Source organism: Mesoplodon bidens (assembly GCF_964165515.1).
Source record: "Mesoplodon bidens genome assembly, chromosome: 10".
Taxonomy (NCBI): Eukaryota; Metazoa; Chordata; class Mammalia; order Artiodactyla; family Ziphiidae; genus Mesoplodon; species Mesoplodon bidens.
Genome location: NC_138172.1, coordinates 39,867,846 through 39,894,330, shown reverse-complemented (window position 1 = coordinate 39,894,330; position 26,485 = coordinate 39,867,846). Strand labels below are relative to the sequence as shown.

General features: G+C 51.4%; 1 protein-coding gene across 2 annotated transcripts; it reads right to left on the bottom strand.

Annotated features, from left to right (window-relative positions):
• Positions 1-126: 126 nt before the first annotated feature.
• Positions 127-19,835, bottom strand: SHISA5 (shisa family member 5). Of its 2 annotated transcripts, XM_081247499.1 has the most exons (6): positions 19,643-19,835; positions 16,069-16,225; positions 8,145-8,228; positions 1,767-1,882; positions 1,403-1,615; positions 127-1,321 (listed from the first exon to the last, which is right to left on the bottom strand). In XM_081247499.1, the coding sequence occupies exons 1-6, from the start codon at positions 19,779-19,781 to the stop codon at positions 1,242-1,244; spliced, it is 789 nt and encodes a 262-aa protein (XP_081103625.1). In that variant the 5' UTR covers positions 19,782-19,835; the 3' UTR covers positions 127-1,241. The 2 variants fall into 2 exon arrangements, with proteins under 2 accessions (XP_081103625.1, XP_081103626.1); XM_081247500.1 differs by lacking the exons at positions 8,145-8,228; positions 16,069-16,225; positions 19,643-19,835 and adding an exon at positions 3,277-3,387.
• Between the last annotated feature and the right edge of the window lie 6,650 nt (positions 19,836-26,485).

Below are 26,485 nucleotides of genomic sequence, written 5' to 3'. Positions count from 1 at the left end.
TCCCTAGCAGGATGGTCAGACGTCTGAGCCCAATACAAGTAGGGAAAACAAGGAACTTCAAATACTGGGTGGAAATGATACCTAGTCTAAAACCCAACCCCAGCGGCCAAGAAAGGAGACAGCAGCTCCAAATAGTTGGATTTATTATAAACAAGGGTGCAGACCCTAGACTCTCCAAAACACATCAACAGGTGCAAAGCTACTATGTGGTGAGACGTTAAGGGAGGGATAGGGAACACCGAGGTATGTGTCTGGGCCAGAGCAGCCACCAAGGGTTCCCGCCACCTTTGGTCTAGACGACACCTTGGCCCAGGCGTCCCCACTGCCAAGACAAACTGTGGCCTGGGGTACAGGAGCTGGAAAGCCTGTGAGGCTGGTGCTGGGGAAGCAGGGACTATCAGACATCAGAGTTCCTCTGCTCTCGGGGGCAGTTTTCCTCCAGGACCCAGGGGTTTCAGCCTCACAGCAACCATTACACACATTTTGAAACAGAAAACAGGCAAAATACTTAGCTAAAAGTAAAACAAAAACACTGCAGGGAGGACACCTGAGTGTGTAGGTGGACAGAGGCCACCCTGCCCACTTAAGGTGGCGGCCAGAGCCAACCAGGGCAGCCAGAACCGAGGATAAATGTGGCCCTCCAGGTGGTCCCAGGAAGGATGCAAGAACACAGACCAGGCAGACAGCTCTCAGGGGAGGGTGGGGCTCTGCCTGAGGTGTTTTGATATCAGGAGGCTGCCCACCCTCCACTGGGCATGGCACAGGCTCAGGAGCTATGGGAAAGGGTTGAGACCCACCTGTAGCCAGTTCCCAAGCCTCACCCACCCGCCTGCATCATGGCTCGGGTTCTTCAAAGACAAGCCTGGGGACAAGCCATGGCCTTGAGCAATGGCTAGCTAGCCATTCTGCAGAAACCGGAACACGTGTGCATCCTGCCGGCAAAAGTCTGTACTATCCTAGTGTGACAAGCCCCACTTGCTCTCCCTGGGGTGGTCTGGAAAAGAACTGTTCTTTGAATTTTGCTCGAGATTTCAGGAAGCATAATTTCGAGTGAGGAAGGCAACAAAGTGTGGTCCCAGCAACTCTGGCAAGGATTGTTCCCAGCCCCTCATTGGCATCACAAGAAGCCTCATGTACAAACAGGACACACACACCACGCACAGGGAGAAAAGGACCGTGCCTGCATACCCATTCACACACACATGACAGATCAAGTGGCAGCCAGAGATGCAAGGTTGTGCTCAGGGGGCTGCCTTCGGGGGGTCCATGTAGGCTGGATTGTAAGGAGGCTGGCTGGCAGGGTAGGGCATGGCTGCACCTCCTGAAAATAGAGAGGATACTGGTTGGCCGTGGGCATGGCTGCAGGGGGTCAGGCACAGTTGGAGTCAGTAGGGATACTCACCAGCCACTGTCTCATGGTAGGCAGGGGGGCCCATGGGCTGGGCCAGGTAGGGTGGTGGGTACTGCATGGGGTATTGCGCTGCTGGCATCCCTGGCTGGGGGGGCATGGAGTGGTAGCCCTGGTACGTTGGTCCAGGGTAGCTGGGCGGCACACTTGGAGCTTGCGAGTAAGGGGTGTGCACTACTGTGGTGGCCGTGGTGGTAGTCACGACCGCTGAAAAGAGAGTCCCAGTTAGGACCCTCAGGCCTGCCACCCCTCCCTCCAGCTCAGCTCCGTCAGGCCCCTGGTAAACCACGCCTACCACCCGGGGTCGGCACCCTCACACAAGGGGTCACAGTGGGGCAGGTGGGCTGGGGATGCTTACGACGCGGTCGGCAACACATCTTGTACAAATAGCAGCAGGAGCAGGTGAAGCAGATGATGATGGTGACAACGGAGAGCACAAAGATGGTCAGTCCGACGGCCACAGTCGTTCCAAACCTGCCAAAAAGCCAGTCAAGGCCCAGGGCCTCTCTCCCCTACCCAGGACCAGCAGTCTACACCACACCCATTCCCAAGGTGCACCCCTCTTGCCAGAGGAGGCTCTGGGCAACACAGATAGAGCAACCTCTGGGGTATGTAGCTTGAGCCTGTTTCAGCCTCAGGTGTTTCCTCAAGTGTAAAATGGGGTTGACTGAGAGTCCATGTGAGGCCCCTCGCCTGGGGTGAGGGGCCCTGGCCACACCCTCAGGAGCATGGGAGAGAGTTCTTCAGGTGCCTCCCCCATATACACATCTTGTCTACCCCCACCGAGCCAGCGGCAGATGCCCATCGAGTACACGCCACAAGCCAAGCACTGTGTGGCTTGAACCAAAAACTCAGAGGTGGGCGAGACAGACCAACTCATGGCCTCTGGGAGCCCACAGATTATTAGAGGAGGCAGGTGTTGAAGGGAAAATGACTCAGGAAGCACAGGTAACGAAAACGGGGAGAAGTTCCAGGAAAGGGGAGAATGGTGTGGCCAGGACAGTGAAGAGAGGCACGCGGCGAGCCCAGGGTAGGGCTGCTGGCCCCCGGAGTGACGGTGAGCTTGCTGGGTGCCAAGCACTGTGCCAGGTGTCCACATACACCCTCGCTCTGACCAGAAGGGCAGGTGGGTAAACTAAGAGCCAGGCGGGGCTGGAGGGGCCCTGCCTTCTGGAAGAGGCCGCCTCCCTGCCCACGCAGGCCCCTCAGCAAGGACCAGGACCAAGTGGAGAGCCCGCCCCCCGAGAACGCAGGCCATGGGTGGGAAGTTCACCAAAGCCGACCTTCAAGGGCACAGCCACAGCCCCAAGCTGTCCTCCCTTCTTCCCCGAGGCCAAGCAGTGTTCCAGTAAAAGGCAACAGCACCAAGCACATCAAAACATGGAAGGGGCTTGGTGAGCTTTAGGCATTCGCCTCCCCTGAGGCCTGGGGGAAGTCTGGGCACCCCCCTTTGCCCCACCTTGGGTGGAGGGTCTTCCATCTCACAGCCCAGATGGGCAGGACAAGCTCAGCAAGGCCCAGCGCACAGCTTTGGGACAGACTAAGGACAGACCCTTCACACTCCAGACTCAAAATACCTGACTGCGTTCATAAAATAGGAGCCATTGGCCACTGTGAGGCCCAGAACAAGGCCCCAAGACAGGACCGTCAGGAGGTACCTTCCTGCCTAACCAGGGGAGCCTGTCACTGCTCCTCACCCACAGGCTCCTCCCAGACCCTCCACTGACCCAGGGATGTAGACACGCACACCCATGTTCACACGCAATCAATAGCACTCAACTGTAGGGCCACCACCACCGATCTCTAATCTCTCTCTTTCTCTCTCTTCTGTCTCTGTCTCTGACACAGAGTATGGCGCCCAAGCTCACCCCATGTTAGCCTCCACCTTCACTCAGGGGCCTCCTGCACCCCCGGACTTCCCCTTTCCATCATGAGGCCACTCGGTTTCAATCTCCTCCCCTTTCCAGGAAAAGTAAAGCAAATCTCCTCGGCCCTCCCCTACGCCTGACGTCAGAAGCAGGAAGGAGAGATGCGGGGCCTCTTAAAGACACAGTGCGGCTGGCGGGCGCCCCAGCTGCTCCCAGCTGCGCTCCAAACTGGAGCCAGGAGTGGGGAGGGAAGTGCTCGTCTGTCTTCCCGGCTGTCTTCCCGGAGCTGCCTCCCCAGCCCTGCCTGCCCTGGCCCAGCTTCTCTACCCCACTGTCCAGGAGAGCACTACCACGGGGTCTAAGACATGCCCCGCCTAGGGTCCCCAAACCACGCTCCTGCTCCGCCCAGCTCAGCCAGCCAGCCCTGTTCCAGCAGTCCCCTCGATGGGCTCCTTCAGCCATTTAAGCCCACCAGCAGACCCGGGGGCCCGCCGGCCCGTCCCCTCAGCTCCTCCTCTCCCACCAACATGCTCCAAGCCACAAACCTGCCTGAACCTGAACCTGCCTCACCAGGAAGATGCAGATGCCTCCCCAAGTCCCCTTGGCCACCCTGTCAGGTCTTATCTTGTCACTCCTGCTTGAAAGCCTAGTATGGCTCCTGTAGCTCCTGGGGTCACACAGGAATTTGCTTTATAATTTACTTGTTAAACTTTGTGTGATGTGTATCTGTATTTTTCTCTCTCTCTCTCTCTGTGTATATATATATATATATATATATATATATATATATATATACACATATATAATAGTTGATAATAAAAGGAAAAAAATCTAGGATTTGTCTCATCAGATAGTAACACTTACAATAGGCAAATGTTAATCTTAATTAAAAGTCTAAATAAGATAAAACTTGTGTGGCCTGGGACTCCCACCCTCCCTCCTGTGTGCTCCAGCCACATCACCCACCTTTTCAGCTTTTGAAAGCACCATGCTGTGTCCTACCTCAGGGCCTTTGCACACGCAATTCCTCCTGCCCAACTGCCCCATCTGCTCTTCTCTTCCTCCCACCCCTACACAATTAATTCTTGGTCCCTTTTCAGACCTCAGCTCAAAACATCACTTCCTCAGGGACACCTTCCCTGACCATGCAGATGAGGTCAGGCTCCTCGATAAGTGCTCTTACAAATCAAATTCTTGTCTACCTCAGTTTATAAACACACATTCCTTTGTGTGAGCGTTTGATTAATGTGCATCTTACCTCCAGCCTGTAGATTCATGGATGCACAGACTGCACCAGCTCTGGACCATCACTGTATCTCCAGTGCCTGGCCATACAGGAAGTGCTCAATAAGTATTTAACAAACGAATAAATTCACTCAGGGACCCCATGGGCAGCACCTAGTAGACAGCAAGGCACGTTGCCCTGAGGAACAGCAATATTTGAGGGGTGGTTGCAGAGTGGGGCACAACAGGCCACGACACTAATGGAACCACACCTCTGAGAGGAAGGAATGGGGCTTCCCAAGGCTGAGGTTAGCTCCCAGATCAAGGAGCCCAAAGGCCAAGTTCAGAAGGCAGAGTTGGCCTAGGCAGGAAGGGACAGAAGGCCAGGGGAACAAGAGCCCAGGCAAGGAGCTTGCAGCGGGGCTGACTGGGACGGTCCCTAGGAGGCCAAAGACTTCCAACGCCCAGACACCGAGAGGGCCGTCTCTGGAACTGAGACACCAGCACTCTCACCGCGATGCTGGCCAGGCAGCATGCGGCCATGACACAGTGGGTGAGAGAGCTGCGGAAAGAGCGCGGTGGGGGCTGAGGACTGACACAGGTTGGCGATGCCCACACCTCACCTAGTGGACCGCCCTGCCCTCCCCCTGCACCAGCACAGCAGAGTCACGCAGAGGGTCAGCAGTGACCCGCCTGGAGCCTGGAGCCAGCAGTTCCACCACTTGGGTGCTTCAAGACACACCATTCCTGCCTGATCATCCTGTGAGTGAAAGGAGCTAGGAAGGGACAATGAAATCAGGACCCAAAAGAACCATGACAGGGAACCAAGGAAGCTCTGGAGAGGGAACCAGCCACTGACCATCAACAGGGCAGGACAGGAGTCACCTGCCAAAGTGGGGAGTGGGTGGAAGACCCACAGGTAACATGGCCACACCATGGGGAGCATGGAGCCCAGGCCATGACAGGCAGATGTGGTCTCATCTGCATCGCTGTGCTCTGAACTGGTGCCTCGTTCTTGGAGAACCCAAGGAGTCACCCAGAGGAAGAGCGGGGGTAGGGGGGTGAAGTCCAAGAATGAAGGGGGAGGGGTCGGAGGTGGGGAGGGGGCAGAGCTGGCACAGGCCCCTTCAGCACATAAGGTCTTTCCTCTGTCAAGCGTCCCCCGAGCTTCCAACCAGGGCTGGACCCCACCAAGGAACCAATGCTCCAATGGACAAACAACAGTGCCCTTGGCCAAGGGGGCATCACACGAATGCTCACCCGAAAGGATGTCTCCTTGGGGCCCAGAGGAGCGACCACCTGGGGGCATCCACAGGAGACGTGTCACTGATGAGCCCATCCCTCCACCCTCCCAGCACCTGCTCCTGGAGCCCTAAACCTTTGTAAGGCAGGTGCTGTGTGCCACACTGGGGCTCTGCTCAGAAGCAGAGGAGAGGTGGGGCAGGATGGGGTGGGGGCCAAGGGGGCTGAGCAGCATCTGCACTCCCAGCAAATGGGCAAGATGGCCTGGTGGGGAGGCAGCGGGGCACTCGCACCTCTGCACCTGCAGGAGGTGTGGAGAGATGCTCCTGAGCTGGCCCCGGGAAGCCACTTCTCCTCTGCCTCCTGGGGGACCTTGTTCTGCGGTGTGGAACCCATATTTCTCACACAGTGCTCAGTACTCACTCACAGGCCAGGCCACCTTCCACGTTCCTTCCCCCTCTCTGAACCCTCTCCAGCTCCTCCTGCAGCTGACCCTCAACACGCTCAATCCCACCCAAATCCGAGCCCTTCACCCGAAACCTACACCTCCTCTGTCCTGTATCCCCCCATGCAGGGCAGAGAGCAGGACACCACACCGCGGCCCCTTCCCTGGCCACCTTCCTAGCAGGCAGCCTCACCTCACCTCACCTCACCCCGCCAGCCCAGCCTCTCTCTGGCCTACAACACCTGGACCAGGAAGCCATAGTCCAGGCTCCCCACCAGCTGCTGACATCCTCCGGGGAGCAGCCAGAGTGGTCTTCATCCTAAAACACCATTCAGACCCCAGCACTGCCCAGAGTCCTCCATGGTGCCTGCCCAGGACGAGGCCCACACTGGCTGGACATCAGACCCCCATGTGGGGCCAACTGAAAGCCCACAGCCTCAGGCCTCAGCAACGGGGTGCTCCCTGCATGTAGAGGGAGTGGCGCTTCCAGGTCTCAGTCTCTGACCAACATAGGGAACAGGTCAGCGGGCAGAACAGAGGGAGGACGCCCAGCCACGGTTGCCTAGGAGCAAAGCAGCACCTCTTCCCCTCCCCCACTCACAGGAGCCCTGCCCCAAGGCCTCTGCAGCCAAAGAGGCCCACATTCACCCAGGCCCACAGGGCAAGATGGGACAGGACAAGAACCTGGACCCCACTACACAGGCCCAGAGCCCAAAGTCTCTTCCTCCAAAGGGGCAACCAGGCCTAGGTGGACCTTCTCAGAGGGGCTTCTAGATCCACCGAGGTAGAGGGCAGATGGCACGTGGAACAGACTCCGCCAGGAAAACACACAAGCAGCTGCATGCCCATTCCATCCATGCAAAACGTGCATCACAACACCCGTCATGGTGGCAACAAGACAGGGCAGGAACCTGGCCAAGGGGACTGGAGTTTGGGCGATTGGGGTATTCCCCGGCCCCCTGAAGGGAAGGCCCTGACAATAACCATGACCCACAAACCCTGACACAGACTGTGCATCATCAGTTATTCCTGCATATTTACTACACAATAATCACCCCATCACTATGCACCCTGCACCATCATTGCCCCCATCACTTTCACCACTGCCACCATTACCCCAACACCAATACCCACCACCAGCATCCTTATCACATCTCCCTGTCACTGTCCCCCATCACCACCATCACCTCCTACCATCATACACCTGCCTGTCACCCCATTACATAGCCCCACCATAGCCCCCATTACCATCAGCCTCTACACCATCAACACGCACTACTCCCCCATTACCACACACCCACCACCATCTACCATCACCCTATCCTGGACCAGGAAGCCAGATGTGATAGGGATGCTGGTGGTGGGTATTGGTGTTGGGGTAATGGTGGCAGTGGTGACAGTGATGTGGGCAATGGTGGTGCGGGGTGCAGAGTGATGGGGTGATTATTGTGGGGTAAAGATGCCGGGATAACTGATGATGCACCGTCTCTGTGTCAGGGTTTGTGGGTTGTGGTTATTGTCAGGGCCTCTCCCCACCACCACTGCACCCAGCACCACCACTGTACCATCACCACACACTCAGCATTGTAGCCCCCATCATCTCATCCCTGCCACCACTGCCGCATCACTATCGCCTTTTGCCACTATCATCCCCATCACTATCACCCCCTCCCCATCACCTACACCCATAGGTCACCTGTGCCCACACCATCACCTAGGTCAGTATGAACACCCACACCTGGCCTTTCCTTGGTGAACCCCCAACCACAGTCTCCCCCATCCTGGCACAATGATGAAGACACCCAACACAAGGATCAAAGATCCTGGAGGTCAGATATGGTGACAGCTTCTCTGGGGCTCTAGCCCAAGGACTCTGCCATCCCAGTCCCCACAGCCCTCCTGAGCCCCCTTGTCACCTCTTCCAGGAAGATATACCCAGACTGCAGGTTTTACTTACCCGGACATGGGGTCGATGTCCAGGCTAGAGCGGAATTTCAGTGGCGAGCCCAGCTGTTCCGGTGGTTCCACATTGGTGGGGACGCTGCAAAGAGGAAACCTCACAATTAACACGCCTGCACCCCACCCAGCACACCGAGAACGAACAAACACTACCTTAGCACACACACAGAACATGCACGAAAGCCAACCCCATACTGGGCCAGAGAAGTAGCCCTGGGGGCCTCTGGAGGATGGATATCACACACACCAAGATCTCAGGCTACAAAGCCACACATCCTTCTAAAGTGCACGTGGAACATTCTCTAGGACAGACCACATGTGAGGCCACAAAACCAGTCTCAAGAGATCTGAAAAGACAGTTATCATACAAAGTATCTTCAACCACAATGGGATAAAGTTATAGATCAGTAACAAAAGACACACGCCACAAAGCTAAAGAAAAAAATCCTAAAAAAACCCCCTCAAACCTTGGGAAACTAACATATTACAGCAACAACAACAACAAAAGAACTGTGGCTTAAATAAGAAATCATAGAGGAAATTAAGAAATCTGTAAAACTGAATAATAATAAAAATACCACTGGTCAAAATTTGTGAAACACAGCTAAAGGGTTCTTAGAGGGAAATTATAGCTTTAATACTGAGATGGTAGTAAACTGAAGAAGATAGGGAAAATGTAATAGAACGAACCTCCCAAACAAGGAGAGAATTAATAAAGATAAGTGTAAAAATAAAAGAGAATAGCAGCCATGGAAAATAATAGAGAAGATTAACAGAACCAAAGCTGGTGGACCTCTGGCAAGACTAATCAAGAAAAGGAGAAAAGACGCAAAAAGATAAAAATACAGAATGAAAAGGGGTAAACTATAGACACAACAGAGATTTAAAAAATAATAACTGTCTGGGAATTCCCTGGTGGTCCAGTGATTAGGACTTGGCGCTCTCACTGCCGAGGCCTGGGTCCAATGCCTGGTCAGGGAACTAAGATCCCACAAGCCTCATGGTGCGGCCCCCCTCCCCAAAATGATAATAACTGTTTGAATTGAACAAACCACCTGTGAAAAGGCATTTTTGAAACAAATGGAGGCAACTGAAGACAGACTAGTACAGAAAGCTATTAATGAACTGCTATTAATTGTGCCAAGTGTGTTCCCGATATACGATTATATTTCTTTCTAAAGGACTCACTTCTGCAGATAACTAACATTTAAGGAGAAACTTTTATGCCTGGGATGGGTTTTAAAATAATCCAGAAAACAAAAGTAGTGGGAGGTATATGGAACACTAATGTCAGCGTATTGATAACTATGGGAGCAGGTGATGGATATATGGATTTATTATTCTCTCTGCTTTTGTATGTATTTGAAAATTCTCAAAATAAATTCTCAAAAAATTAACAAAATAAAATTCAAGAAACAAACAAAAAAATGCAAGAGCATTAGGAACAACTATACCGTACTAAATCTGAAGGACAAGTAAAGCTGAGAAGAAAATATTTTTTAAAAGTTCAGTGTGTGTGCTTTGGCAAGCAATAACAAGAGTAAAGCACACCAAGCTGGGATGCAGGGAGGGCGGGGGGAGTGTGTGGCTGGTAAGAGACTTCCATGGAGGTGGGCCTGGCATCTGAAGCCCCTTTTCTCCTGGGGGCATTAGGCTATTGCAGAGGGGCAGCTGAGAGCAGCATTTCTGAAAGCCTCAAGTGGTAGAAATTATATCCAGAGGCCAGCAGGTGGGCAAGCCCTGATGATTCCCACTCACATGGGCTGGGTCCTGAAAAGCAAGGAGAAACTCAGCAAGAGTTTCTCAGCTCAGCTCTGCAATTAGGCCAAGGTGACCTTAGAGTGCTCAGTCCCTGGCAAAAGCAATATCAATCCTCCCTGGAGGAAGTCCTAAGGTCCAAATGTCTACAATCAATTTTGCAAATGCAATGTTTGGCACACAACTGAAGATTTTCAGGAACACTAGGACACTAGACAACATGACTAGAAAACAACAGAAACAACTGACAATAGAAATATCCACAGGGGCTTCAAATATTGAAGTTATCACACCCTGACATTAAAACAAAACATACTTTAAGATAACTAATAAGAACCTGCTTTATAAAAATGAAATTAAATTAAATTAAAAAAAATATACTTTGGGACTTCCCTGGCGGCACAGTGGATAAGACTCCGCACTCCCAATGCAGGAGGCCCTCATCAGGGAACTAGATCCCACACGCATGCTACAACTAAGAGTTCACATGCCACAACTAAGGAGCCCATGTGCTGCAAATAAGAAGCCCACATGCCACAACTAAGGAGCCCACCTGCTGCAACTAAGGAGCCAGCGAGCTGCAACTAAGTAGCCCACCTGCCACAACTAAGACCCGGTGCAGCCAAATAAGTAAATAAATATTAAAAAACAAAACAAAACAGACTTTGCTCAAGGAGATGAAAGGAAAAAAATTAAGCAGTTTAGGAGAACTTGAAATATAAAAAAGAAACAAAAATTCTAGAACTAAAAAATTACACAAAAAAATAATAATTTATGGGCTTCCCTGGTGGTGCAGTGGTTGAGAGTCCGCCTGCTGATGCAGGGGACGCGGGTTCGTGCCCCGGTCCGGGAAGATCCCACATGCCATGGAGCGGCTGGGCCCGTGAGCCATGGCCGCTGAGCCTGCGTGTCTGGAGCCTGTGATCCACAACAGGAGAGGCCACAACAGTGAGAGGCCTGCGTACCGCAAAAAAATATATAATAATAATAATAATAATAATAATAATTTATTAGACACAGTGCAAGATATAATTAAACAACTGGAGGATAGGCCCAAACAAATATACGTACACTAGAAAAGCATGGAGACACAAAAAGATGGTAAATGTAAATACAAAAGAGAGTAGGTGAAATATGGAATACAGTTTACAAAAGGTTTTACATATGTGTAATTAGAGTCCTAGAGGGAGAAGTGTGAGAATGGGGCAGAAGCAATATTTAAAAAGATGATGGCTGGAGTTACTCAGTTTTCCTGGATATCTCCCATAAATGCAGGAGATATGCATGCTATTAAAATTGTTTGTTTTTCTCCTAGCAAAAACAAAAACAAAAAAAAAAGCCAAAAATTCCAGAAGTACTGTGAACCCCAAGCAGCAAAAATTCAAAGAAAACCACACTAAGGCACATCATAGTAAAACTGCTGAAAACCAAATACAAAGAGGAAAAACTTAAAAATTAGTCAGAGAAAAGATATGTTGCTTGCAAAGGAGCAATAATAAAGCCATCAGCTGATTTCTCAACAGAAACAACAGACATCAGGAGTTAATGGAATGAGCGAACTTCCTTTTTGGTCCAGTGGCTAAGACTCTGCCTTCCTAATGCAGGGGGCCTGGTCAGGGAACTACATCCCATATGCCACAACTAAAAGATCCTACACACCACAATGAAGACGCGACGCAGCCAAATAAATAAATAAATATTTAAAAAAAAAAAAAAGACGACAATGGAATGAAATCTTCAAAGTGCTGAACTCTGGGGCTTCCCTGGTGGTGCAGTGGTTAAGAATCCACCTGCCAATGCAGGGGACATGGGTTTGAGCCATGGTCCAGGAAGATCCCACATGCCATAGAGCAACTAAGCCTGTGTGCCATAACTACTGAGCCTCCGCTCTAGAGCCCGCGAGCCACAACTACTGAGCCTGCACGCCTAGAGCCCGTGCTCCACAACAAGAGAGGCCACCATAATGAGAAGCCCACAGACTGCAACGAAGAGTAGCCCCCACTCACCACAACTAGAGAAAGCCCGCGTGCAACAACGAAGACCCAACGCAGCCAAAAATAAATAAATTACTTAATTATTTAAAAAATCACTTAGACAGGGGCTTCCCTGGTGGCACAGTGGTTGAGAATCTGCCTGCCAATGCCGCGGAGCAACTGGGCCCGTGAGCCACAACTACTGAGCCTGCGCGTCTGGAGCCTGTGCTCCGCAACAAGAGAGGCCGCGATAGTGAGAGGCCCGTGCACCGCAATGAAGAGTGGGCCCCACTTGCCGCAACTAGAGAAAGCCCTCGCACAGAAACGAAGACCCAACACAACTAAAAATAAATAAATAAATAAATAAATTTTTTAAAAAAAATCACTTAGACAATATTGAAGAATATCAAAGCTTATTATAAAGACACAGTAATTGAGTCTGCTTTAGCCCAGGGATAGACAAACAGACCAATGTAACATAATAGAGAGCCTAGAAACAGCCACGCATATGTGGACACTCAATCTGTAACAAACTTGGCACTGTAGAGTGATAGAAAAAAAGGAGTTTTCTCAATAAGTGGTGCTGGGTCAACTGAATACCCAAATTAAAAAATGAAATTTGATCTCTACTTACATGCACTACTACTACTAGGCATACTTAAAAGAAATCCATATACATGTGCACCAAAAGATATGTACAAGGATGCTCAAAGAAGCATTATTTGTTATAGCAGAAGGAAGGATGGAAGGAAGGAAGGAAGGAAGGAAGGGAGGGAAGGAAGAAACAATCCAGTTGTCCATCAACATTAAAATGGATCAACTGTGGTATAAAACTTAACATACACCAATGGAAATGAACAGACAACACAACATGGATGAAACTCACATGTTGAGAGAAAGAAACCAGATAGGAAATAGATGTATGATGCCATGTGTATGTCTCTGTGTGTGTGTAACACGTATAGCAGTTTAATGGTTACCTATGGGGATAACAGAGGGAATACTGATTGGTAAGTAACATGAGGGGGCTTCTGGGATGCTGTGATGTGCTAATTCTTGCCCTGGATAGGTGGTGGTTACGTGGATGTGGATGTGTTTACTCTGCAGTAATTCACTGAACTGTATGCTTTATATTTGTATACTTTTATGTATGTATGATATATACTGCCCCCAACCCCAATAAAAAAACTAAACTATAGAACTTAGGGATGCATGGTTGGGTATTACAGCTCTAAAGAAAAGCAAGGCTATATAAAAGTTAGAATTATCACTATCTTAGTGGGATGAGAGGAGAGACAGTGATTGGGAGTAAGCTCAACAGGACTTCTGATATCTTGACCTGCATAGTGGTCATGCAGATATTTGCTTTGTGATAAATCACTGAGTTGTACATTTATTTTAATGCAGTTTTCTGTATGTGAATTATATGTTACAACATAACAGAACAAAAACCAATCTCAAGGAATGAGTTTAACAGCAGATTAGACACTTGAAGAATTGAATGAACTGAAAGGTTAGAAGACATTATCCAGAATGCATCAGAGAGATGAAAATATGGAAGAGAGACTAGGAGATGTGGACACTGGAGGAGAAGATGCAGCATGTATAAATGGAGTCCCAGAAGGAAAGGAGACGGAGGAAGGGCAATACTTAAAGAATAGCAGAGTATTTTCTAAAACTCATGAAAGACATTAAACCACAGACTTAAGAAGCTCAAACATAACATCATAAATTTTTAAAAATCTATACCTAGATATATCATAGTGTAACTGAAGAATACCAAAGACAAGAAAAGAAAAATCTTAAAAAGCTGTCATAAGGAAAAAAAAAGATTTCTTTTAAATGATGGACAACTGACTATTGAGCTGATGTCTCAACAGAGATAATGGAAGTCAGAGAAAATAACCATCAACTTAAGTCCTTCTCAGATAAGATATTCTTTAAGAATGAGATCAATATAATTTACCATATTAACAGAATAAACATAGAAAAATCATCCAATTATCTCTAAAGATGCAGGAAAAATATTTGACAAAATTCAAGATCCCTTCATGATTAAAACTCCAAGCAAACTGGGAACAGAAGGGAACTTCCTCAACCCAATAAAGGACACCTATGAAAAAGCTACAGCTAACATCATACCTAATAGTGAATGCTTTCTCCCTAAAATTGAGAACAAGACAGGGATGTCTGTTCTCACCATTTCTATTCATCATTGTACTGGAGGTTCTGGCCAGTGTGATGAGACAAGGAAAAATAAAAGTATACAAATTGAAAAGAAGTAAATATGGGACTTCCCTGGTGGCGCAGTGGTTAAGAATCTGCCTGCCAATTCAGGGGACACGGGTTCAAGCCCTGGTCCGAGAAGATCCCACATGCCTCAGAGCAACTAAGCCCGTGGGCCACAACTACTGAGCCTGCGGTCTAGAGCCCACAAGCCACAGCTACTGAGCCCACATGCCACAACTACTGAAGCCCATGCGCCTAGAGCCCATGCTTCACAACAAGAGAAGCCACTGCAATGAGAAGCCCGCGCACCTCAAAGAGCAGCCCCCACTTGCCGCAACTAAAGAAAGCTCACATGAAGCAACAAAGACCCAATGCAGACAATAAAAAAATAAATAAAAGAAAAAGAAGTAAACAGTAGAAGAAAAAAATGGAATGAAAACAAACCAAAACAATACGGTAAGTGAAAAAGAAAGAAATATAGAACAGGAGAGACAAATATAAAGCACAAAACAAGATAGCAAATATTGAATGTAATCCTAGAAATAGCAATAATTACATTAAACTTAAATGGAATAAATCCTCCTGTTTTTTAAAGCTACCAGAATAAATTTTTTTAAAAAAAAGAAAGAAGAGGGCTTCCCTGGTGGCGCAGCGGTTGAGAGTCCGCCTGCCAATGCAGGGGACACGGGTTCGTGCCCCGGTCTGGGAAGATCCCACATGCTGTGGAGCGGCTGGGCCCGTGAGCCATGGCCGCTGAGCCTGCACGTCCGGAGCCTGTGCTCCTCAACGGGAGAGGCCACAACAGTGAGAGGCCCGCATACTGCAAAAAAATAAATAAATAAAAATAAAAAAAAAAAGAAAGAAGACATTTATAAAATGTAAAAACAGCAAAAGGGCAGCAGTAAAACGGTAGAATATGATCCATCAGGTATATAGCCTGGTGTCGCCATTCCCCAGAGAAATTGCAACTCCTTAGTCAGTAACTACATGCATCTCTCTGACCTGGCAATTTGCTCCACTGTACTTGGCAAGAAATTCTCACATGGCTCTGTAAAGGAGGAAGTATATGAGGATGCCCATCGCAGTTATCTATGATAGCAAGTTTTGGACTCACACTACAAAGAATACATGGCAGTGATGGGCACAGGCCAGATGTACACACAGCAATGTGGATGGGTCTTACAAACACTGAACTGACTGCAAAATGTAAGAGGGTTCACTGTGCCCACAGAATATAAACTTTGCAATACAAATAATCGAAAGAATACAACAGACTGACTGGTTGCCTACAGAATAAGAGGGGAATGGAATGGTCATGGGAGATTAAAATAACATGGTGTAAGATGGTGGAGGGCTGGTCTTGCCCAGACCAATGATGGTCACCTGCCATGAGCTGAGCAGTAATGACTACCTCAACCCTCTATACCTGTGGCCAAACACAAACGAAACACCCAATGTGGCAAAGGGAGACACACACAGGGTCCTAGAACCTTGGTTCCAGCCTATGAAACAGTGTAAACCCAAGATGCAGTGTAAATCCACGGGCCATGGCAAGAGGACATAGGCATGGCCCACAGTTGGCTACACGCCCATGCACTATGCCCTCCAGGGTCCACAAGATGATACCTGCACAAATCACATACAACCCCCAACCAGGTGCACGCACACACTGCGGGGTACACTCATGCCAAGGTGTCCACCCTGAGGACACGTTGGTACAAGTACACACCCAGGGTTGAGCCACAGGGCCTGATGAGGCCACCAAACCCTGAGAAACCTGCTCAGCCCTCGAGAGTGGGGGAGAGAGGAACAAAGGACTACCTGAGCAGGGTCTGGGGAGTCTAGCCCAGGACAAGGACTCCCCAGTCCCCCACCCTCAGTGATCTGCCACCATCTCGAGAGGGCTGAGAGGAAAGAGGGGCAGGCTCAGGCTGCCTACCTTGTGACCTCCAATGCACCCACCTGGCCTCCGGAACACCACACTCTTCCTCATTCCACACAAATTTCTTCAGCACATCAGAGCAGCAGTACTGGTCATAACAGGTGCCACAGCAGAAATCAGGACAGAACTTGGGGAAGAGGTTGCGTCCAGGGGAAACCATACACACCTCACTGTGGGCTGGAACAGAGAAACACACTGTTCATCTGTGGCCATGGGGCCAGGCCTCAGCCCTGTCCCAGCCAATACAGCCCCTTCCCCAGCAAGGCCAGCATGCCAGGCCATCTCTGAGCCATCCCACTCATTGGCTACCTCTGGCCACTGCCCCAACCAGCCTTGCCCTCTCCCCTGGGCCACAGCAGAGGTGCCAACCTGGGCTCCCTCCCTCTCCCACCAGTCCACTTGCCCTCCAGATGGGACAGTGAACTTTCTACGTGTGAGTCTGACTGGGCCACTCCCCACTCTCAGGCCATGGGATCAAGCCCAGAGTCCACAAAGCAGGGTCCAGACTACAAAGGACCTTGAAGGTCACCCCATTCTCTGCCCGTATTCTACCTGTTTCCCATCCTCCACCTTCAAATCTACCTACCCATCAAGGCCTTACTCCAGGCTCCCTCCTACAGAAGCCATCCAAGCCCAGCAGTCCCAGCTGCTGGGGACCAGGCACTGGACTGACTCGTTCTTTTTTTTTTTTTTTGGCCACACTGCGCGGCATGCGGGATCTTAGTTCCCCCCTACATTGGGAGTGCAAAGTGGACTGACCCGTTCTTTTTTTTCTTTTTTTAATATTTTTTTAATTAATTTATTTTATTTACTATTTTTTATTTTTGGTTGCATTGGGTCTTTGTTGCTGTGCAGGGGCTTTCTCTAGTTGTGGTGAGCGGGGGCTACTCTTCGCTGTGGTGTGCGGGCTTACTGTGGTGCCTTCTCTTGTGGAGCACGGGCTACAGAAGCACGGGCTTCAGTAGTTGTGGCTCGAGGGTTCTAGAGTGCAGGCTCAGTAGTTGTGGCGCACGGGCTTAGTTGCTCGGCGGCATGTGGGATCTTCCCGGACCAGGGCTCGAGCCTGTGTCCCCTGCATTGGCAGGTGGGCTCTTAACCACTGCGCTACCAAGGGAGCCCAGACTGACCCATTCTTAATCCTCACTCCCTGTCCCTACTGCTCAGCCGCAGCAGCCTCAGCCCCTGCTGGACACTACGACTTCAGGAGCCGGCCCTCACAGACTATAGCTTTACAGCAGGCTGCCTCCTGACCAATTCACCATTGGCCACAGTCACTCCCACCACAGAAGTGTCCATGAGGTACTTAGCCCTGGGCTGGGCCTGCAGTAGGCACCTAGGAAATGTTTGTGCCCTCAGAGGCCAGGGCTCTGAGGCAATGGCACCATGTGGAGCCCCAGAACCATCACAAGGCTCTTAGCCAGAGGTGGGATCTAAGTATACCTGGCTGACAAGTGTGGAAAATGACCACAAAGTCTGCAAACTTCCAGGAAGATGTTGCAGCCAAATGTTCCCACGCATCCTTTGGCTACATTAGCACAGATCTAGTGCCCACCAGCAGGACAGAATGGTCCTGGATTCTGCCTAGACAGGCCCCAGGTGCAACACCCAGTCCAGTAAGGCCCAGATGACTATGGTAGGCTGGGGATAGTCCTGATAAACCCTGAGGTAGAAAGTCCTGGCACAGCACTGGGACTCTAAAGACCCAGCCTGGTCATGCCCCCAGGGCAGTGGGCAGTGTCTAGAGACCTAGCCTGGTTGGTATATTGAAAGGGAAAATTTGTCACCCCTAAATATTCCTCTTTGGGGACTTCCCTGGCAGTCCACTGTTAAGACTTCACCTTCCAATGCAGGGGTGTGGGTTCGATCCCTGATCGGGGAACTAAGATCCTACAGGCCTCGAGGCCAAAAAACCAAAACACAAAACAGAAGCAATATTGTAACAAATTCAATAAAGACTTTAAAATTGGTCCACATCCGAATAAATAAATAAATAAATATTCCTCTTTGGCCTAAGGATTATTTTAAGCAGATTATTTTTAAGAAACTGCAGACATAGGAGAAGCTCTGAAAACTAAGAAGTTACCCTTTTGTAATAGAAATTTGTAAGTATAAAGGAAATCTCCATTTGTAAGGGTATCTCCCTCGCTGTACTAGGAAGAGGGGGATGACCTTATCTCTAGAATCCATGCTGAAGGCACAGATTTAAAGCTGCATAACAACCTTACCCTTTTCCTGGTAACTTCCCATAACTGACCCCCAATATCCTCTTCTGCCTTTAGTTCAAGATGGTATTTAAGGTGAGGGCTTCCACCATTTGGGGGAGTTACTCAGTTTTCCTGTGTCTCTCTCATGTATACAGGAGGTATGCATGTTGTTAAAATTTGTTTTTCTCCTGTTAATCTGTCTTACATCAATTTAATTATTAGACCAGTCAAAGAACCTAAAAGGCAAGAAGGGAACATTTTTGCTCCCCCACAGTATCATGCACCCTGGGGCCACTGGCAGAGCAAGGTCCAAAGACAGAGGCACTGACTGACGACCTTGAGAAGGGACAACTAGGAACGGGGTGGTTGGTGGGGGAGATGCTTTATTCCTGGCAGCTCCACGCAGAACCCTGCTCTGGGCAAAGCTGCAGGGCAGAGGATGGGACCGCCAACAGGCCCAACGTAGCCAGGTGTCCACCTGCCAGCAGGTACACTCAGCATAGCCAATGCTACTGGGAGGCTCGGGCAACCTACCTCCAGCAGGGCCATTACAGCCTTTACAGCCACAGCCCAGCCCAAGCGTCTAAGCTGGGCCTGAAGACACACACAGGTGAGTCTGTTTGAGCCAAAAGCCCATGACAACAAATGTTCTTCTGATGCCCAGACGCTCTGAACCAGGCTGTCCAGACCTCACTGTACCAGAGAACAGGGCTCTACCTTCTCACTTTCCCAGGTCCTCCAGATTTGTCCCAGTCCCAAGGAAATAAAGTCCTTCCCTTGGAGGAAACCACGCACCCCAGAAGGATTTTTGGCTTCCTATGGAGGCGGGTGGGGGCAGTGCGCTCTTCCAATCCCTACCCCTGAAAGGCCCCCAGCCTGGCTTCCGCCGTCTGTGATTCATCCGTCTACAATCAACACACACAGTTAGTGTGTCTCCTCCAACCCTGGGGGCCAGCTTCAGCAGTCTCCAGGAATACCAGGGCCATGGAGGCAGAGTGTGGAGGCTCCCAGCCAATAAACAGAGGCTGAGGGAATGCCTCTGATGGAGGGGCCAGGCCTCCCTGCTGCCACCATGCCCCGCTAAGGCCAGGCAGGGAATGCTACCCACCACCCCCTTGGAACACTAGAGGACAGACACCGCCCCCCACCCCATTCTACGACAGAACAATGATGGCAGCTGCCTGGGGTCTCGGCAGTGTCAGTGCTGACGGGAGGGAGGCTGGAGTGGAGGAGAGACCAGTCGTGGGGTCCGCTAACTGCCTCGAAGTTATTAGGGCTCGTTTGGGGTCACTGCGGGGACGGCGCTGCCCGGGCTCCTACCAGGGACGGCGCGGACGTGGCCACCCCCCATGCCTGCCCGGGATAAACTCCCCCACCCGCCAAGACTCACCACCCGGAGGCGCTGGTAGCAGCAACAGCAACAGCAGCAGGATCCGAGGCGCTGGGGCCGGCGCGGCCATGGCTGAGCGGGTGGGCGGACGGACTGACGGTCGTAGCGCTGCCGCAGCCTCAGCGACCCGTGAGGCCATCCGCTTCCTCGCCTCGCCTCGCCTCGCCTCGCCCCGCCCCGGCCCGGCCCGGCCCGGCCCGGCCCGGCCCAGCCGTTCCGGGAACCCCGCCCGGGAAGGAGGGGAGGGGGAGGGCGAGAGAGGGGAAGCGCACGCCCCTCCCAGCCTCGGGGCTAGGCACGGTCCGGTGTCGGCCCCTCGGGACCCTCTCTCAGACACAGGCGACCACCGAAGTTGACTTCGGCTCTCGGGGCCCTGTCCGCCCCCAACCCCAGTCCCCACCCTGGGGCCCGGAGGGGGTCTCTGAGGGGATCTGCTTCCTAGCACTTGAGTGCCTGTTGGGTCCTGCTGGCAGGCCGGACACAGCCCCTCCCCGCTCCTGGGGTTCCTCACTTGCCCCGGGCATCCTCACTCCCCGGGAGGTACCCAAGGACCAAGTGGGGTGGCTCGGGGACAGCGCCCAGAGCAGACCTCCGCACACAGTAGGCCCCTAACAGATGCTGGTTCCCTTCTGAAAGCCTAGTTCGGAGGCTTCCAGGGACCCCATCTCTGAGGACACTCTATCACCCTGCCTCCTGCCATGACACCCCTACCCCCGTTGTCACTCTACCCTGAGTCCAGGCAGGCTCACCCCTGCCTCAGGGCAAGTCTGGCTCCCATGACCTGGTCTGAGGGAAAGGAACTGGCAGTTCCCAGACACACATTAGACCATCACCTGGCTCAGGATTGGGCCAGCAGGATTGGGCCATCCTTGTCTGCTGCCAGAGCAGGGTTCTCACAAGGCACCCTGAGATGCGGCCACGACTAACAGGCCTCCCTGCCCCCTCACTGTGTGTCAGGGCATAAGGGAGCAGGGCCCTATGGGGACTTCCCTGGACAGACCCCTCCCCCATATCCTCTGCTGTAGCTCCTCTCAGAAGTACCTAATCAGAAGTATCTGATGCACATTTCCTGAGTTGTTTTATAGATGCTAAAACTACCACCAAATGGAAGAAATTAACTACTTGATGATCATGAGCGCCTAGCCCCAGGATTGATAATGTTAACACCTGTGACATGGCCCTGTTACTTCACCATCAACCAATCAGAGAATTGTGCAATGCTGATCACATACCCTGTGACTCTCCTCCTTCACCTGGCCTTTAAAAACACTTTGTTGAAACCCATGGGGAGTTGGGGTGTTTTTTAAAACAGTTTTAAAAATATATATTTATTTATTTTTGGCTGCATTGTGTCTTAGTTGTGGCACACAGGCTTCTCTCTAGTTGTGGTGTGGGCTCAGTAGTTGTGGCACACGGGCTTAGTTGCTCTGTGGCGTGTGGGATCTTAGCTCCCCGATCAGGGATTGAACCCATGTCCCCTGCATTGGAGGGCGGATTCTTAACCACTGGACCACCAGGGAAGTCCCACTTGGGGTGTTTTGAGCACTAGCTGCCCTGGACTCCTTGCCTGGCGCCCTGCAATAAATGCTGCACTTTCCTTCACCACAGTCAGTAGACTGGCTTTACTGCACTCAAGTCAGCAGACCCAAGTTTGGTTCTCAGTAACGAGTCCCCGCAGAGTCAGGGATGGGGAGCTGGACTACTGTCTTAGTCCCTTGGGGCGGCTATAACAAAACATCATAGATTCAGTTATAAATGACAAACATTTATTTCTCTCAGTTCTGTAGATTGGGAAATCCAAAATCAAGGTATCAGCTCATCTGTGTCCATTTAGAACCTACTTCCTACCTAGTTCACAGATGACTTCTTTTCCCTGTGTTCTCAGGTGGCAGAAGAGGCAAAGGAGCTCACTGGGGCCTCTTTTATGAGTGCACCAATCCCATTCATGAGGGCTCCACCCTCATGGTCTAGTCACTTCCCCAAGGCACCAACTCCAAATACCATCACCTTGGGAGTCAGCAGTTAAACATGTGAGTCTGGGGGGACACAAACATCCAGTCTATGGCAAGCATTCTTTTTTTGCCCAGGGTTTCTGACCTGCCGCCCACTCTGCACCTGCCACAGTTAAACTCATTACACTCAAGGCAGAAAACATGAAGTATCACACTAACCAGGTCCCTGAGCCAGTGTGTACATCCGGCATGCCACCACGTTTCTCACCTGAGGGCGGGGGCTTCACGTAACAAGGAGTGAGGCCCAAGGAGACAACTCGGGATGTCCTCAGTGCAGTTCCCCAGACCTAGGAGGTTAGGGTCCTCCTCTGGGCCTGGGTCCTCCATGGTCCCCCTCACCACTGGCCAGAGGGACTGAAGACTCAGCATGCTGTGCTGAGTACACTGTGGGGGCAGAGGGGTGACTGCCCCCAGGCGGGATGAGGCCCCTCCCTGACACAGCCCAGCTTCGTCCCAACTGGCTGCCTCTGCCCCCTCAGCTCCACAGTCTGAAGCTGAACGCCGCCCAGGTCCCCCTTCCCCACGCACAGTGGCCACCACACACTCCCCTCCATGTCCACCTCGCCAGCCACCTTCTGAGCCCTGTTCCACACCATGGGTGCCCCGCCTTCCGCCTCCCACAGATTTGGTTTCTCTTCATAACTCAGTCCCTGCCCCCAGTCAAACTCCTAAGAGTTGTCCATTTTTTTCGTCTAATTTTTACTGGGGGACTTCCCTGGCTGTCCAATGGTTAAGACTCCACGCTTCCACCGCAGGGGGTGCAGGTTCGATTCCTGGTCAGGGACTAGGATGCCGCATGCCACGTGGCCTAAATAAATAAATAAATAAATAAATAAATAAATGTGTATTGGAGTATAGTTGATTTACAATGTTGTGTTAGTTTCAGGTGTACAGCAAAGTGAATCAGTTATACATATATCCACTTTTTTTTAGGTTCTTTTCCCATATAGGCCATTATAGCTAAGAGTTGTCCTTTCTCACCTCCCATCACCTGCCTTTGGCCTCTCATCCCCATCTAGGGGCTTCTGTCCTGGCCTAGTCCTCCCTGACCTTTTCAGTATTGGGTTCCCTCATGCCCCCTCATCTTCCCACACCTCAAAGACACCCATGTTAAACCTTCATGGTTGAGCATAGTGGCGGCTCCAGGACCCACCCAGAGCTGTGCATGTGCAGGAGGGGGTGAGGCCAGGAACACCCAGCAGCTTGGAAGTCACAGCCACACATCCAGCATGCATGTGCCCATGTGTGTGTTCCGGGGGGGGTGAAGTTGGGGGCAGGAACGGGCGGGGGTCCTTGTGAACAAGGCCTGTGAAGCTGGAAACCGTCACTTCCACAGGTTGCCCGAGGAAATCTGCTTCTCCCGGACAGAAACCAATCTCCCTGTGCCAAACTTCGGGGTCTCAACAAGACTGAGGAGTCCCACGTCCATGTAAGGACCCAGGCCAGCTGGACTAGCTCAGCAAAACAATGCCAGGCCACAGGTGAGGGGCCGGCAGCTGGGGACCTTTGTGCTTGGCTCCGCCCCCTCAGACAAACTTTCTTATCAGCCCCCGCCCCACCCCCTTTCATTCCAGTAGGTGCCCTCCCCTCCTGCTTGAGGCAGACCCTACCTTAAATTGTGCCCCTTCCCCATCTGGCCTACCTGAAAGGCTCACACTTTATCTCAGGGCACAGCCCCCTGTGCCTCTTGTCGTCCTGTCCCAGGCCGGTGGCACCTCAGGCCGTCCCCTATGTCCTCACCCTCTCCCTCTGTATTTCTCCCTCACACTGCCTGCTGATGTCCTGGACCATCTGTTTGTCACCTACCTTACCTCTCACGCACACCTCTCCTCTGGCCCTCCCCACTGCTCACATGCTCACCACCCACCAGCATCCCAAGGCACAGTGGACCCTACCCTGCCCTCCCTCCCAGCCCTTTTGGCCTCCGAGGGTCTGCACCCATCCACCACCATACTTGCCCTGAGGACTCCCAGAACTCCATCCCCAAAGACCTCCTCAGCTTCCATGGGCAACTCACTGTCCCCAAACCTCTGTCCCCATCTCTGCCTGTTCACCCAGGCATGCTGCCCAACTCTCTCCACGCTCTGTCGCTTTCACCTCCAGAACATTCTTTTACCCACCACTGACCCAGCTCTGAACTCACCTGCTCCCCCCAATGCTTCCTGTGTGGATCTCCCTAGAGTACAAATCAGTCACACACCCTCGCTCTAAACCCTGCAATGGCTCCCTGTATCTCTTAAGACAAAGTCCTGATTTCAGTCCCATAGCACTGAATGGGGCTCCTTGTGCTTCCTTGCTCTCAGCACACACCACATGCATTCCGCCACCCTCTCTGGCTCCCAACTTAAACACCTCCTCCTCCAGGAAGCCTCTCGAGATGCCAAGTCTGGGTTAGGGCTCCACTCAGTGTTCCCACAGCCCTTGTGACCCCCCCAGCCCAGCACCAAACCTTGGGTTATGTGGGTGCCTTCTGCTACTTTGCGGGCTAAGTGAGGCTGGGACTATGTTTTCTGTATCCAACACAGGGCCATGCACACAGCAGGTGCTAGATAATAACTGGAAAAGGAAATAAAGGATCTCCTTTAGCCCATTGACCACTTTCCCCTGAGCACCAGCCCGGAAACTACTCCCCCTGGGGGATGGGCTGCCTCAGCCTCCCCAGCCCCCTCTGTGGGTTCCACCCACCCCCACTCCCACTGCCCTAGCACGCATTATGCTGGACTATAGCTGTCTGTGCATCTACCTCCCTACCAACCACATCAACCTTAGTGCTGATGCCCATAGTAGATGCATGTCCAGGCCCGTCTTCTACTTTTCCCTCCACATCCACCCCCTATCCCACTCTGTCCTGGGGTTCCCTCTTTCTCTTTCTCCCTCCTCATAGTCAGTCATCAGGCTAAGTCAACAGAAGGCAGTTAAGTTGCAGGAGATCCGTCAGAGGGTGGGAGGAGAGTGCATGAATGACGCTGTTCCTTCCCTATTCCTACCCCAAAGCTCCTGTGGGCTTTCAGACACACCAGACCCCACCGCCAACACCACCCGCTCCACCCTCACAGCCACAGCTCGGCCTGTCCCTCCATTCAGGGCCATAACACTGAGAAATTGAGGTTTTTATCTTGAGAGCCCCAGGGAGTGACTGATATAAGAGATCCCTCTGGTAGACAGATTACAGTAGAAACTGAACAGGAGTGGGGGTCGGGGGTTGGGTCCCTTCCCCTCCTGGGCCTTGACCCTGTGGGTTGTGGACAGGGAATGTTGCCTGACTTTTCTGTAAACAAAGAATGTTGCCCGCTATCCCAGTTCTACAAGAATCAAGCCATTAGCCACTGCAGCAACCCACGGATGGTGCACCTGAGGGGAATTCAGGATGGAGAAAAACAGGAAGCGTTCTGTGCTTTGGATACTGACCCTAGATAGTTAAGATGCATATCAAAGGAATAATTTCAATGAACCCAGGTCCTTGCATGTTCCCATACATAGAAAAACATTAACTTGAGATGTCTGTTCTTTGTGGTTAGTAATCTTGATGTTCAACTACATATTTTTGTTTTTGTTCTTCCCACAAAAAACTCCTGTAGATCCTGGCTCCTCCCTTATCTCTTCAGAGCAAGTCCTCAGAGCTTTCTGAGAGGCTATCTTCTGGGCTTTAGTCCTCAGTAAGGTCCCACACAACTTTTAGGTTGTGCATTTTTCTTCAGTCCACAAGGCCTAGGGAAGGAAAGTGCTCCCAATGTTAGCCCCAGGTGCTGACACCCGAATTCACCCACAGCTCTGTAAACGGCCCCTTTATCGGACTCTCCTCAAAAACGCACAGTGTTAATAATGACTACTTTCTGGGACTGCCCTGGTGGCTCAGTGGATAAGACTGCGTTCCCAGTGCAGGGGTCCCAGGTTCGATCCCTAGTCAGGGAACTAGATCCCACATGCATGCCGCAACTAAGAGTTTGCATGCCACAACTAAGGAGCCAGCGAGCCGCAACTAAGGAGCCCACCTACCGCAACTAAGACCCAGTGCAACCAAATAAATAAATATTTTTTAAAAAGACTATTTTCTGCTGGGACCTTTATGTGGCAGTCAAGCTGCATATGGGAACTCTGCATGGGGCCAAAGCAATACCGAATGATGCTCAGAAAGCCCAGTGTCCCGTGGTGTGGGTGGCAGGGTATGGGTGGCATCAGCCTAGGACTGACCCACAGGGCCAGGAGCATGAGAGCTAAGTAGAGCACAGCTCTCCTGCCATTCCTCTTCACCAGCACCTGGGCTCCCTTCCTCCATTTCAGAAGGCAGAAATGCCAGACATCCACTTCCCAGCTTCCTTTGCCCGAGGTCCAGCCAATCAGATGTACCCTCCTTGGAATCAGATGTACCTTCCCTAGAGTCAGACATACCTTCCCTGGAGTGTGCCTAGCAGGCTGGTGACCAGAGCCTCTGCAGTGGTGGGGGTCACGGCAGCCGGGTAGCAGCATGCAGTGTCTGCCAAAGCAGAACTGTAACTTGGGCATGGCCTCTTTGTCTTGTCCTCCTGTGTCCTTGGTGGTTCTGGGAGCTACACAAGTTCATTTGCATAAATTCCATTTCTGATTATGTTGGGCAGAGTCAGTTTCCTCCAACTGATAAAGTTGTCAGCAGGTGACCAGGGAAATGGGGGATGCATCCAGAGTGGACGTTTGCCTGGCTGGAGTTAAAGGCAGTGGAAATCCGGCCAGGATGAAGGGAAAGCCTTTGGCAACCCCAGCAGGCTGAGGAGACAGAGCTAGTACAGCCATGCCTCAGGAAGATTCACTCATTCATTCAAAATAAATGTTGGACTGAATTTATCAGGGACAACTC

What these genes read in the sequence shown, in the direction of transcription:
- SHISA5 (XM_081247499.1), bottom strand. Translation starts at nt 19,781, where the DNA reads ATGGCCTCACGGGTCGCTGAGGCTGCGGCAGCGCTACGACCGTCAGTC. An exon ending in GCTACCAGCGCCTCCGGGTG is followed by an intron (nt 16,226 to 19,642) that starts GTGAGTCTTGGC and finishes TCTCTGTTCCAG; the next exon opens with CCCACAGTGAGGTGTGTATG. An exon ending in GATGTGTTGCCGACCGCGTC is followed by an intron (nt 1,616 to 1,766) that starts GTAAGCATCCCC and finishes CTCTCTTTTCAG; the next exon opens with CGGTCGTGACTACCACCACG.